The sequence below is a fragment of the Epinephelus moara genome, chromosome 4, assembly GCF_006386435.1.
Source record: "Epinephelus moara isolate mb chromosome 4, YSFRI_EMoa_1.0, whole genome shotgun sequence".
Classification (NCBI taxonomy): Eukaryota; Metazoa; Chordata; class Actinopteri; order Perciformes; family Serranidae; genus Epinephelus; species Epinephelus moara.
Window position 1 is genome coordinate 33,083,802 of NC_065509.1, and position 14,979 is coordinate 33,098,780.

The 14,979-nt window shown below is 42.1% G+C and overlaps 1 protein-coding gene across 1 annotated transcript in view; it reads left to right on the plus strand.

Annotated features, from left to right (window-relative positions):
* The first annotated feature begins 795 nt into the window (after positions 1-795).
* Positions 796-14,979, plus strand: part of slit3 (slit homolog 3 (Drosophila)) — a 346,116-nt gene continuing 331,932 nt past the window's right edge. Inside the window, exon 1 of the mRNA XM_050043123.1 lies at positions 796-1,737. Within this exon, the coding sequence (XP_049899080.1) occupies positions 1,547-1,737 (191 nt within the window). The 5' untranslated portion in view covers positions 796-1,546. The remainder of the gene's footprint in view (positions 1,738-14,979) is intronic.

Here is a 14,979-nt window from a genome sequence, read left to right on the forward strand (position 1 = left end):
CTTTTCCACTGTTCATTACACACTGAGACATAGCTGAGGAAAAAAAACCCTTTCTGACATTTGCAGGAAAATTCCCCAAATGAATTAAATTAATTTAGAGGACACTGATTTAATGAGAAGTGAAATTGTTTTATTGCTGTAACTGAAAATTGATGAGTCTCCACAGTGAGGTTATGAAAGTTTCACCTTCTACCAATAGAGGGCAGCAGAAGGGCACCCACTCTTCACTGAAGGAGTCTTCTCACTTCACTGCTGCAGGGAAGAAATGTGTGGAAATCAGTGTAGTGACTAAGAATAGTTGCAGGATGAACTGGGACTTTAACAGAGCTCACACCAAAGAATATGTACACTCAAATCCAAGATTATGTCAGATATTAAAGAGGAGCCATGAAACCTTATCAGTCAACTTAAACCTTTGCTTTTATTAATTAAAAATCAATTTAAAAAACTCCAAGTTTTGATGTTGTTTCAAGTCATCGTGGACTTCATGCCATTTTCCAACACAATAGAAGATAAATTCAGCTCAATGACAGTTTGTCAAACTCAGAGTGATCTATCAGACATGCATTAATCAGTGAAGTTGACACAGATTTCCCAAGTGTGATGCATTTGACTATTTGGAGAGATGGCTCATAAAAGACGTGGCTCAAACCCAACTATATGATCACAAAGTAAATCGTTAAGATGATATATGGGCCTTGATAAAAGAGGATGAGCTGCTGGGAAATGGGCTGAAATATGCGCACTGTTGCCACGAGCTGAGAGTTTGGAGTTGTGTCCGTCTGTGTGGGAAAGTATCCGAGTGTATGTTTCTGTGGAGGAGATAAGGGACGAGTGAAAGTTTGTAGAGCTCTTTTCTGGTGACATCAACACAGAGAGAGAGAGAGAGAGAAAGGGAGAAGGAGGGAGGGAGAGGCAGAGAGAGAAGATTTTTGGGGAAACCTAAGTACAAATCTGTGTGCCTCTCTCATTCTCACAACCTCCAGGCGTACCAGTCTGTGTTGCGCCTCCGCTCTCTCAACTTTTTTTTCCTCCTCTTTACTGATTAGCCCTACAACTCCTCTCACTTTTTATTCCCTGGCAGCGGAGGGATGTTCCCTGGAAGGAGGTTACACCCCAGCTGAACATTTTCACCTTGGAAAGTTTCAGGCTTGATAACTTCTCGGGGAGTTTGTGAATGGGGAGCATTTGGAGAGAGACTTTTACGCATCGAGTTGAGTGACGCGCGGTGGGATGTTTTAAAGAACAAGAAAACTTTTTCTTTGCAAGTGTCGCAGTTAAATCCTCATTTTCTTCCTTTTTTTCTTCAATGGCAAGGGAGCGTTTCAAGGAGATCCTGACTGATCGAGTCTCCTGAGAGAAACTTTTTGGTGAACTTCTGCAGCAGCGATTGATTTGATTTCGGCTCCCATCACTTCTTTTTTTTTAAACCACACAGTCGAGCGGCCTCTCTTGACCTTTTTCGGGATCCTTACTTCCACAACATCTACTCCCCCCCAGTGGATTTTCAATTAACATCGCTTTGGAAGTAATTTGAGTGGATATCATGCCTCCGATCGGGCCGGAGAAGCGAGCTGCGCTCTGCCGGGTTTGGGCTCTGGGTTTTGCGCTGCTGGTGTGCGCTGCCTCGGTGACTGGATGCCCACACAAGTGCAGCTGCTCCGGGTCGCATGTGGACTGCCAGGGTCTGGGCTTGAAGACTGTGCCTAAAGGAGTACCGAGGAATGCTGAGCGATTGTAAGTGAAATTTCATGACAGTTTAAGGAAATCTTATTGTCTGTCTGTCATCATCTTTCTTAAATATCATAGTGTGCCCCGTGGCCTTATAATGCGCGTTTCTATTTTGGCTTTCCTCTCATAATCCTGTGGAGACAACAGTGAATTTTGACACATGGAAGCTTAGAAAACTTAACATGCCCCGCAGAAGTCAGGAATGAGTTATCAGAGCATCTTAAACTCTCAAACACCACTGGTTTGACTTTTCAAACTGAACGCTTGGTTTACTTTTGCAATGAAAACTTCATGCGTTTTAACGCTCACCCCTTCATTCATTAATCAGGATATTTAAGTGCACTTTTCTTGTGAATACTATGGTGCATCCTTGCACATCAGGCTGCTACTCAGTGATTAAATTAAGATGCATTTCAACTCTGACCTTAAGGCAGTGTGATTTTATTTAGCATTAAAATACCCTGTCCTTCTGGTTATCTTAGGCGTATGTCAGCTCCTACAGCTGAGTAACTTTTATCATTTTGTCAGCCAGGAATAGAAAAAATGCACCCTGTTTCTGTACTTGCCTGTGCTATGCACTTTCTGTTTCTGCACTATGTATGTATTTTTATTTGGCAGCCTTTATGTCCAAGACAAATTTCCCTGGAGTCAAATAAAGCAAAAACTTTTCCCCAAAACTCGATGAAGTGAAATTAAGAGGACTTTTCATATAGAAGTATGTGAGCCCTGTGATGCTGATAAATGGGAAAATAACCCACTCTTTGTAGTATTAACAGTATTTTTATGCAAAACAAGGGGTTGTTTTCTGGAAAAAGTTACAAGTGTATGTCCTGGCTGAAGCATATACTACAATCCCTTTGGTTGTGTGGTATGTGTAATAGATGGTGCACATGAAACTGCCCTAAAATTCACCAGTGACCCCGGTGAATGGAGGCAGTTAAGAAAACAGTCCTGAAGCAGCTTTAGAGCAAGTAATTAGGTTTTTAAACAGGTCCAAATGAAAGGTGAGAAGACGCAGTGAGCTCCTTAAATCTTTTTATATTCTTCCGCACTCCGTTTGCAGTAAGACTTTCCAAAGGTTTCCACAGGTTCCTAAAGTTGGTGCTTGATCCTCAGTGATTTGTGTGAAATCCTAATAAGTAAGAAGTAAGAATTACTTTCAGCGCTTTCTTTTCTTTCTTTTCTTTTTTTTTAACCTGGTGACAGTTAGTTTAAATGATATTCATTCCTAAGGCGGTCGCAGACCCCTGACAGCCACTGCTGCCACCTTCCAGCCTGATCTTGACACGTACAGGCTACACCCCTGCAGCCACACACATGCATTCACAAACACACACCTATACTGTCAAGGTATGGAAGCCATTATGCGTGATAACGGAGCAGCCAAAAGCCCCGCAGGGGATCAACAACAGACCTAACCCTGAGACAACAAACACAATCAGTAGGCTGCAGAGGGAGGTGGGGGGCTGTGTTTGTGGACGCTTCGTGTGCGTGTGGATGTGGGGGGTACTGGTGGATATGAGCATATGATTAGCATGTGTGCAAGCATTTTTACTTTTGCATGTGTTTGTTTATGATTGTGTATTTGTGTGTGCATGTTCACGCTGGCTAGTGTGATTGTGTGAGTGTGAACAACGAACCCCATACCTCTGCCATCCCACAGGACTGTTGTGACCTCCCAGGACCTGTTGGCTTTTACACAGCAATCCCTCGAAGACATTTACACCCTAGGAAAATAAATAATTAGAGCGGGTTGTGATGGGGAGGTGGGATAAGGGGGTCCCCTGCCTCTCGCTGGGGTCCCCGGGGTGGAATATTTGGGGTAGCAGCGCCCCCTCCCTCCCCTTTCACTCCAGAAACTATGTGTTTATGTTTCCCTGATTTATCCAGGTCAGTGTTTCAGCTGTGACTTTGGCCCAGAGTTACTCTTTTCCTCCCTCTTACTCTCCCTCTCTGCCTGCCTTCATCTTTCTCTCTCTCCTCAGATATATTTTAGGGAGTCTGAGATGGGAAACATTAAAATGGATGAGATTCCAGTTCTAAAGGTTACGGCAGATGGGAAAATTTTTAGGAAAGAGAGATGAGTGTTGTTGCCCTGAGCAGGGATTTGGGTTTGACAACTGGGATGAGGTCCATGTGGACAACAGAGTCTGGTAACAAAAAGTCCCAAGTTTGTTAAGTTGGGAATAAAAATGCTCATTTGCATCAAAGTAAAGACATCCAGGGTTGGAAATTAAATTTTTGTCCACCTGCCACTTTGGCTGGTGGATTTCAAAATCTACCAGCCACTCAATAGATTAGGTTTTTTTGGCGGGAGAGTGAAGCAAATCTAGCAGCCACTTGCATATTTTACCAGCACTTGGCTGGTGGCTGGTGCTAAATTCCAACCCTGCCTACATTTAACCCTCTTTCAAAAATTCTAATAGTGACTCACTCTGCATTTCTATTCCACAGAGGTGTGGACTTAATTCACATGACTTGGACTCAAGTCAGACTTCAGTCACAAATTTAGTCACTTTTGGCTCGACTTAACAAAATCGAAAAAGATCTGCAACTTGACACCAGTGACTCATGACTTCATTTGGATTTAAAATTTTTGACTTGAAAATACTCGATACCTTTGTTGAAGTGTGCCACGAATCAAGTCATTTCCCTTCATTTCTTGAATCAACTAACATTAACGTCATTCATTCCCAACAAGTCGACACTTAATTCCCCAGATGATCCACTTTGTTTGAACCATCTGTCAGCATCCGGTCAAGTTGCAGGGGAGAACCATGAAGAACTAATGTTCAGCGTGTCTGTAGGTCCTTAGAAAGTCTTTAAATGTCTTGATAAAAGGCCGTAAAAAGTCTTAAATTGTCTTAAATTCTTAAATATTTTTTCTCACATTACTGTGAAACTGTGTCTGTGTCTGCAGCCTAACAGACCCAATGACTGTTTACAATCATTGGACAGACCAAAGACTTGCAATAATCAACAGCTTTTATGACAGCGATGAGATTTAGTTTAAACACATTCACTGCAGGTTTGGTCTTAAATTTCATATATGGTGGTATTAAATAGGTCTTAAAAAGTCTTACATTTAACTTGGTTATATCTGTAGACACCCTGATGTTATGTTACAAAGGGCCAGCTGGAAAAAATGATACCAAATTTAATTTTGTTCCCCTGCAAAACTATGCGGTGGTCAACAAAAAAGGCACTGCAGTATGCAAAACTTGTGGGTTGAAAATTACAGACAGAAACTTCTAACAAACCTCCTTTCGTCTTGATTAATGTACTGTAGATGCTTCTCCATTGTTAAGATGACATTACAGTAGGTGAAGAGTGCATTATGACAAGTTTAGGACTTGGAACTGAATTTGGGACTTGTAAGTGTTGAATTGGGGTTTGATTCAAACTTGCCTGTCTTGTGCAAAGACTTGAGACTTTTGACTTGCAAAAGAATGACTTGGTCACACCTCTGCTGTTCAGAATTTGTTGTTTGGTTGTGTCTCATGCTTAAGTTTCGTTTGACCCACAAACTAAAATGGCGAACGTTTCTTTATGGACTCACCGTTTTGAAGAAATGTTTAGTCACATGCAGAGAAGTCCATAGAGAAGAGGAGGTACATTTTTCTCCACCGATAGTAGTCTCACCACACCAGAATACTTTGCACCAAGACCACAAGACATGTGGCGTTTGAGTAAGGGACATGACTCCCGCCTTATCTCGAGTGGAAAATCTTTTTCGGCTACTACTCTGCTGCTCCCTTTATCTCTCTCTTTCTCTCTCTGTCTCGAGCCACATGTACTGAATCAAACAAATTCAGGCTTTGTGGAGGTTACTGAAAACAAATGTAGAAAATCCCTGTTGAGTGAAGGAATACATGACACCGGGAAATCGGGCATGACAAAAAAGTTAAGGCTTCATGATGAAATGGCTTCAGGATATATGCATGTACAACGCTGAAAAAGCACACAGATTTTTTCTTTAAAGGAACATGGCTGCCTAGAGGGAAAGAAATCAAATCAAAATGGGAACGTTTGGCAATGTAAAAGTTTAAAAAATCACCAGTGTGGTCCTTTAAACTGCAGTTACTCCCCACGTACTCCCTTTGTTACACACAGTATATAACTTTGAATCCAGTTCTCTCAAGTAAACGGTGAGAGCAACAGTCAGAGCCAGAGACCACCTGTCATAACTTCAGAATGAATCTTTTTAAAAGCACCGTTTTCCTCTCTATTGTAAACGGAGCATTTGGAAAGGTTAAAGAGAAAAAAAAACAGCGGTGGCCTCGACTCAACACACACACATGCACTCACAGGCAGCCTCACAGATTACCCTTAGGCCAGTCAATTCCGTAATGTCCTCCTTGGGAAGCCACTCGAGACCTCATTTGCATCTAATTTGAGTGGAGGGTCTTGGGGGGAGGCTTAACAGGCTTAACGAGGCTGGGTAAAATGAATTGGAAAACAGGGACGGCTTTTCTCTCCGGGGTCCAATTCACACCTGCCCCACAGGGACCGCATACACACACAGATACACACACACCCTGGAGTGTTGATTTTTAGAACTGCAAATTCCAAACTGTTGTCCCAATTGCTGTGAAATGTTGGGAAATTGAATGCTGTAAACTCTAGAGGGGGCCTTCAATTGGTTGAGCTGCAATCAGGAATTTTTTTTGTGTTGCAGTGTGTCTGTGGGTCTGTACTCTTGAATTTGCTTTTATAAAATTTACCTATATCCATTTATATATGATCACATCTGTATATATATATTTGTTCTATATGTCAAAGTGAGTATGTGTGCGTTGATGTGTGTGTTTGCAGTTGAATGAGTTCACTGCTGGAAGCGGCTAGCCGCCTGAGCCAACTTTATACAAACTAATTCTGATTTTAACTGCCTATTTTTCTTTTCCCTCGCTAACGGCACTTTGAGGAAGTTTTTTGGCAAGTTTTTTACGAGCAACACCTTCTCTACTTTCTCTAGCCTTGTCTGGCACAAGACAGAGGCCTTTCTTTTTATTTCCCTTCCCAACTCTTCATCTTTACCCAAGCTTTGTTTCTCTTTCCGACATCTCTTGCTCTTTCTTCCCATCCCTCTACCGTCCCTTTTTCTTCTCCGTGCTCACTCCCTCAGTTTCTTTCTCCCACCCTCTCCTCACTCCACCTTCTTCTCTGCCCCATCTCCCTCTCCCTTGCCTCCTAACCCTACCTCTCTTCACCAGTCTCTCTCTGACCTCCACCTCCCGTTTCAACACACACTCACAAACACACACCTCCAGTTTGCCAGCAGCGTCTCTCCAGTAGAGTTTTCACAGCTCCCATTTCCCCTCAGCGTGCCAACCTACCACGGAGCACACAACAATAAGATCCTGCTGCTGTATGTGTGCAGGCAAGCATCAGTGAGTGTGTGGGTTTCTGTGTGTAGAGTGGACGGACGCACACACACACACGTTCCAGCCTCTGCTTATGGCTCTTATCAAAGCTTGGTGTTGATTGGTCAGTGAACGCTGTAAGCACCACACCCTCAGCTATGAAACAGCATTCCATGGTGGGACTGAAATCTGTGTGTGTGAGTGAGTGTGTGTGTGTGTGTGTGTGTGAGATCTTTGAATACTTTGGTGCTAACCTGCGCATGTGGCAGACCAGCTAATTTGTGCAGACACAGTTCCCTGCCCCTTAAATTTAGAATAATCTGATTGGATCCATAATCAATCTCTAATCACGAGAGTGTTGTGGTGTTGACTTCAGTTTTGGCTGAACTCCTTTCAGTTGTGGCCCAAGTACTCGCCTGAAGTCACTGCAGATATTGTGCTGCTGGCTGCTAACACAACTAAGAAGTCTGATAAGTCGAAGATGCATTCCCATGAATCTCTGCTAACCACGCTGTGTTGGTACTTTGCCAACTTTTGTGGAAACCGGGGAGCTAATTAGTGATGTATTTTGTTTGTGCAGTATTTCTGTATATGTGCACCACTTTGTGGGGACGCTTAAGTCAGCACGCATGCTTTGGCAACTTGAATTAAAGCCATCGTTCAATGAAGAGCGTTCTTTAGTGTTATCGTGGGTATGATGGTGATGTAATACATCTGAGGAGCAGGCGAGTGTTATTGCTATAGCAGACGAGTCTAAACTAAGAAGCAAAAACCACAATGAGCTTGCTGTTCTCAAACAGCCTCTTAATGTCACGCCTATCATCTGCGGCCATCTCGTGGTAACCATTTTGTGCCCTTCCAAATATGTTTGATTCAGTTATGGTATGCCAAATGGCACATGTGAGGGTAACCAATATTTAGTCTGCAGTTCTAGGTCAGTGGGTGATATTCTTTGCCCCAAGTTTCTCCAACGTGCGGGCAGCTGACCTTTCTATATAATGACTTTCAGGCTGCCAAGGAGGCAGCCAGCTGGCACTGACAGTGGGCACTGCCCTTCTGGGAAACAGAGCAAGCTGGCAGCATTAAAACATACACTGTACTCTCATGTACTTAACACACAGTCAAAGAAGTGCACACACTCACTGGCATACATATGGAAAATCAGGAAGGCAGATGAACGCACACTTTGCATCCGTGTACACATAATTGTACTGCACTTGTGAGGACCCTCACTGACATAATGCATTCCTAGGCCCTGTCCCCAACCTTAACCATCACAACTATGCCAAACCCCAACCCAGCCTAATTCTAAACTTAACCCTTGAAGGGGCTGTTTGCAAAATTCAGAGCGTATGAGTGGTCTGGACACAGTTCTGGCTGGCTAGCAGCTTATGTTGCTAACTCTATAAACAGCACCAAACAACGCCAACAGCGCTTACAGAGCTAATGTGTTAACAGGAGGGTGGGCGCTATGCTTCCTCGATGCGGCTGACCTGGTATTAGCAGTAATTGACATATGAGCACAGTGCAAAGCGGCGATGATGAGCTAGCCAGCGGGATACACTCATACACTAACATGCACATGCACAACAAACCACAGAGAAGCTCGAATTGCAACACACACAGAGGTAGCATGACTTCATTCTCTCCTCAGGATGCCATTAGTCCACTACATCTTTACATCGGAAATAGCGGTTTACTGCTATATTAATGCTCTGAATGTCTCATGGAGACCCTTTAAAGGAAAAATGTATTTTATTTTAACTTGAGTCTTATTTTTGTAGTCTCGGCCATTGTTTTTTATCTATTTTGCTCATCACATTTACATGCTGAGATTTGGGAACACTGCTACCAGGAAGCATGAGAAATGCTCAGATGATCAGACAAGTTGTCAACAAGCCTACAACCAGCTTAGCTATAGTGGAGGATAAGCTGGAAGCTAGTGCACCTGAAATTCCTCTTTGACGAGAAAAATTGACTGTGTGTGCGCTCACAAGCACTGAAAGTATGGTGGGTCAAAGTTAGACCACAAAGAAGCTCTCTCAACTGTGATGGATGTTCACAGTGAACAATTTGGGTGATTATTTCACAGTTTGCCTTCATTTTCTCTTCAAAGTTAGTTTTGCTAACCTGGGGGTTGGTTAAAAATCTGTTTGATCGTCTTGTGGTCTCGTAGAGTAATATTATTACAGATAGGAATGATGATTTGATGGCCAAAACTACTAATGTTGTATGTAATGAGTTTATTTTAACCCTCAAACAGCCCTTTGAAGTAGTGGGCACCAGCCAAAATGTCCTCACTCTCCAAAAATATCCTCTCTCTCGAGGTCTAAAAATGGGTCCTCACAAATATGGTACAAAAACACACGGACACATGTACGTGTGTGCAAAAAAAAAAGTACATTTATTTATCAAGCGATAATTCGAACACAGGAGAATTTACGCACGCAACTAGTCACACAGTGCACACTCAGGCACAAATACACACACACACACACACACACACAGCACACTCATGCTTTAACAGGATTAAACGTAAAATTGGTTGTAGATGGAAACTTTGACATAAAACTAGAGAGAGAGAGAGTGTCACATAGAAACTATCCCGAGTCACGAAATGACCTTCTGTGACTTTCTGCTGAAACAGAAGTTCTCAGACCAGAGGACCTCAGAGTGTGTGTCATACTCTAGTGCCAGTCCGGGTTTGTGTGCGTGCAGTACGCTTGGAGTCGTTTGATGTTAACAAGCTATGCCACTGTTTTGTTAGGCCACTGTCACCAAAGCAACACATTATATCCCTTCTGCAGGAACTTTCTTTTTCTCAGTGTGTATTTCTATGTGTACTCCTCCGCTATATATGTCTGCGCACATATTTGTGTTTATTTGTGTGCATGCAGTATGTGTGTACACTATGAGAGTGTGACTTGCGCCATAATTTTCCCTTTTCGGTCCAGCGTTCAGCTAAGCTCAAAGTGACAGGCTGTTTATGTAAGGCTGGAAGCATTTGGAGAGGCTGGTCACTGCACTTTGCATGTGTGTGTTTCGCCATCTCCGTCTCTCCCGAGCTTCGTCTCTATCATTCACTTTCTCTCTCGGTCTCTCATTCATCTTAACCTCTCTCGTTCTCTTATCCTCTCGTTCACTCACTCTCATTTTTTTTGACTTGGCCTCTGCTGAGGAAGCAGCGGTCCTTGTTCTTGTCAAGTGGCCTCTCAGCGGCCAAATTACCCCTCCACCTCCACCCCCACCCCATTCACTTACAGTACAGCGGTAGTAAATCTAGACAAAAGCAATGCAGCCCTATAAACTCTGGAAAAGAAAAGAGCTAACCAAATACAGCGCTGGTTTATTGCCCATTTGGCTCGTGACTCCAAAAGAAAGGGATGCTTACAGGCGACTCCCTAATGTGGTCAAGCCTGCGTGGTTAACAGGGACACCAAACTATGAGTTTCGTTAGGTTTAGGGGGATTAACATTGAATAAAGACTCGGGGGGAAAGAGAAATATAGTGTGACAGACAGAAAACAAAGCAATAGATGATGAAACCCAGAGGCAAGACACATTACTCCCCCAGATTTCAACACAGTCCGATCAGTCTGGCATATTGAAGGCGAAAGATGCATTAACAAGTCATTTAAAAGACACAGACATAAACAGGAGAAGAATGGGAGGAGGGGTGATAGAATGATGAATTTAAAGCAAAAGATGGATAGAATAGAAGAAAAACAGATCTGGGAAGAGTAAAATAAAGAAAAAAGTGAGGTCGGAAGTCAGACAGAATGACAAAAATACTAACATGAAGATAAGATTGAGACAGAGTTCAAGCTCAGTTGCTAGAGGAAAACGTTGGCATCGAAGTTCCTGCAAACCTTGGATACGTTTAATTGTAAATTTCATAAGTAGCATATGTTTCAGAAAGTGATGTAGTATGTGAGCTTATTTTATCATTGGAGGGTGGTGGTGTGACATCTAGGCGAGATGGCTGCCAAGCTGCAGACTGCTGGGGACCACTATTCAAGACCAACAAATAACAACACTGGTTGTTTTTGGCCATTCGTGTTCGTGACGCTGAAGCTGGGTGTTTTTAGTTGCACATAGCACCGTTTCCCAACAGCTTTTGTGGTACCAAACCTGGTGTTTTTTACCAACACATCTGGTAGTTTCTCAGCGGCATTTGAACCACTGAACCTGCGTGTTTTTCACTGACACGTCGTAGCATTTCCTAGTGGCGTTACCTGGTGGCATTTGAGCCATTGAACCTTGGTGTTTTCACTTACTTGTCCCCGCTCCTCCAATGGCTTTTGTGCTGAATGTAGTGACGTGCAGACCAATGTTCGGAACCAACAAACAACAGCAGCGGTTCTTTTTGGCTGCCGTTTGCAGCGTTTCCACCAGTGTTTGTAGCTACATATCACAGTGTCTCTAAGCATAAGTTGTGGTACCGAACCTTGGTGTTATTCACTAACACATTGTGCAGTTTCCCAGCGGTGTTTGAGCCACCGAACCTGGGTGTTTTCACCAACACATTGGGGCATTTCCCAGCAGTGTTAAAGCAACTGACCCAGGGTGTTTTCATGAGACACTGCAGCTTTTCCTATCGGCGTTTGAGCCACCAAACCTGAGTGTTCTTCACAGACCTAACCCTGTGTTTCCAGTGGCTTTTGTGCCACTAAATGTATGTGTGTTAGCCAAAACATGGCTAACGTATCCCAGTATTATAGTCACATATTGTGCCTAAACCTAACCACACCTTTACCACACTCCATGTTGCTGAGGAATGAAAAGTTTCATCTTATCCGCTACAAAATATAGTACAAATTCAACATGTCCATTTTTTTCTTGAAATTGATTTGTATTTGTACAGAACAAGATTTTTACCCATTCTGACAAATGTGTGGTGAGGAGCGTTGGCCACATAAAATGTTAAATGTCAAGTGTCAGAATGTTTCTGAGAAGCATGCGTAGCCTACACGAGAGACAATCTCCAACAGTAGGATCAGTGTCTTGCTGCAGGGGCTGTAAACCCATCACACCAGGAAACCCATTGTCTTCCAAGCAGATTTCCCTCAGTGGCGTTCGCAAATGTTTGCTGTTGCTGTGTACATTCTACTGTGGCTGAATTTCATGGCGGTCTGTTAAGATTTTACATGCTTTGTACACAGGTGGTACGTAGCCAGGCTTGAATAATTTGGTTGCTTTCTGTTTAAATTTATTTTCTTACTGGCCAAGCTTGGTGCTTCGATATACAATAAAGGCACTTACAGTGACAGTCATGTGAGTTCACAAAGGGATCATGTTTGATTTCTCAGAGTTATTATGGCCCTCCCAGTTTTATTCATCACTAGGAAAAATAGACAGAAGGTGGAGTCAAGGAAAGACATTGTGAGAGATTAAGTTTGAGATTATCAAGCAAAATCAATGAAATGATACTGAGTCTACATAAAATTGGTATAAGCGTGTAAATAACCTGTAGGATTTAAAAAAACAGACATGGTGTCTTCAGAGAGAGCCTTTGCCCCGGACTAGTATGTATGAGCGTGTCTGTACTCACTTGTTCTCATGTGTTCAAATGCCTTTTGCCGTGTGAGTGCGTGTGTGATGTGAATGCCCAAAACCTCTGAGTGATGATTGCTGTGTATCCCAGAGAGCAGTTCTGTAATAGGAGAGAGTTCAGTTCCCATTAGCATCACTATGACAGAGATTCAAAACAGCAGTAAACGGTCGCACAGGAGACCAAATGCCACAAAACCCCCAAATTTTCCAAAACTTGTAGATTCTCGTAAACTCTTGTAGACAATACATGGTGTGCAAACAGAGACGGAGACTGAATATGTCGTTCTTTGAATGCTTTCCATGATTACATCTTTCGATTTCATAATTTTATGCTTTTACTATGTGAACCATAGTCTTTTTTTCTTTTTGCTGTAATAGTGAACTTTCTCTTCTTGACTCACACATGAACTCCTCTTGTAAACATGAGTTTCTCTTAGTAAGTTTGATATTGAAATTAAATACACTCATTTTTAACCAGCAGTTAATTTCAGCTGACCAATATGTTGCTAGTAGCAACCACTCCTGACACAGTTCTATGACAGTTAAACTGACAGTGTTACATCCAACATTTTGTCAAATCTGTGATGAAGAAAACAGACAGATGTCTTTTATCTACTTTCCAAATGCCTTGGTTGGGACATTATCTGTAGGCACTCCTTTCGTTATAGATCTTTTGTCACTGTCTCTTTTGCAATCAGTTTACTGCTAACCAAGCTGGCCATTATGCTAGCTGACTGAAGCTAATGTGTTGCTATTACAACATTCTAATGCTGCGTTCACATTAAGAGCGACGCAGCAACAGGTTACAAGTCATTTTCAATGGAAGCTGGTGACATGAAGCAATAAACTGACGCCCGACACTTGACGCTGTTGATGGGTGTGACATGCTACAAATTAAAGTTGAGCTGTCCTCAACATTTTTCAGCACTCAAATGACCTGGTGAAGCATCACCCAATCACATGGTTTGTTTTTGACCATGGTGCTGTGTTACTTAGCTAAGTTAACTGACGCTATGCTAGCTTTGTGTCAGGGATGTTAAAATGAGACTCAGACATTTAACAAAAGCAAAGATAGTTTAATGACCAATATAAACCTTAGATGACGTTTAATCAAGGTACTTTGTGGCAAGTCGCAGACACATATAAGCCTGATGACGACTGCTTAAGCAACACTTCCACAGCGACTCCGCAATAATCTAGCCAGTAACACTCTTGCTGTGTTGCTAGTAGTGTGAACGCAGCATAAGTAACTGGTTAAAGGCCGAATGACTGTGACGTCATGCTAAAACTTCCTGTTAGATGACTGACAATTGTTCTGACTTGATTCGTAGAATCAGTTTATTTCTGTTGTCATTTTCTGCCGTAACTGTGACGGTTAAAGAGATATAGTTTAACAAGGTGGTCTGACTTATTTGACTTATTTTTTGCTGTGCTTATTTTATGTACTGTGTTGCTTTGCTAGCATCTTTAATAGACCAGATCTACTAGCACAGAAGTTAGGCAATGTACTGCTGTGGACAGAGCCTGTTGCAAAATTTATTATAGCCACTAAAGAAGACCCACCTAAGAAAAATCTATTTATCAGTTTAAGTGTACGCTATATTTGGAATATTTACTCTGCTTTACCTTACACACTAACTGATTTAGACAGGAGCAAACCAAGAACTCCCGTGGTCTGAAATTTCTGATTTGTCAATGGAGTCTGGTGGTTTTGAGATAACAGCTTCAGTTTCCTGTCAAAAAGGGCTGTATGAAGGCAAGGTAAAGTGGTGAAAATATTCTAAATGTAGCATACACTTAAATGATATTGGTTATTTTAGGTGGGCCATTTTAGAAGGCTAAGAACTTAACAACTGACACTCGGTGACGTTTCATGTACGTGACGTGGGGGTTTTCTAACCGGAAGTTATTTTAAACAAATATTGTGACTTAGTCTGTTACCATTTGGCTAACAATATGTAGCTTTATTTCTCTTGTTTTACTTTACTCTTGTGGATGTATTTGTTTACTGGTTTAATTACTGTGTTGAACCTCCTATACTGTAGGAACTTCATGTTGATCTTTAAATGATTACATCTCACTTTTTTTCTTCCTGGCACAAGTGGCCATCCAACTAGTTTGATAGTCTTTGCTTATGTAAACCCAGTTTCTTCTACTTGTATGTTACTGTAGTCTAACTCTTGCTGATGGTATCTCATCTTTTTCTGCAGCTACTGCAAACTACAGCTCCTTGTGTTTAACCTTTTTTGGAATTGTGTTTAGCTTGCTACAGATGTGCACCTAACGCAAAATGAGAGAAAATGAATATGTTAAATTGGATTTAATTTCAAACA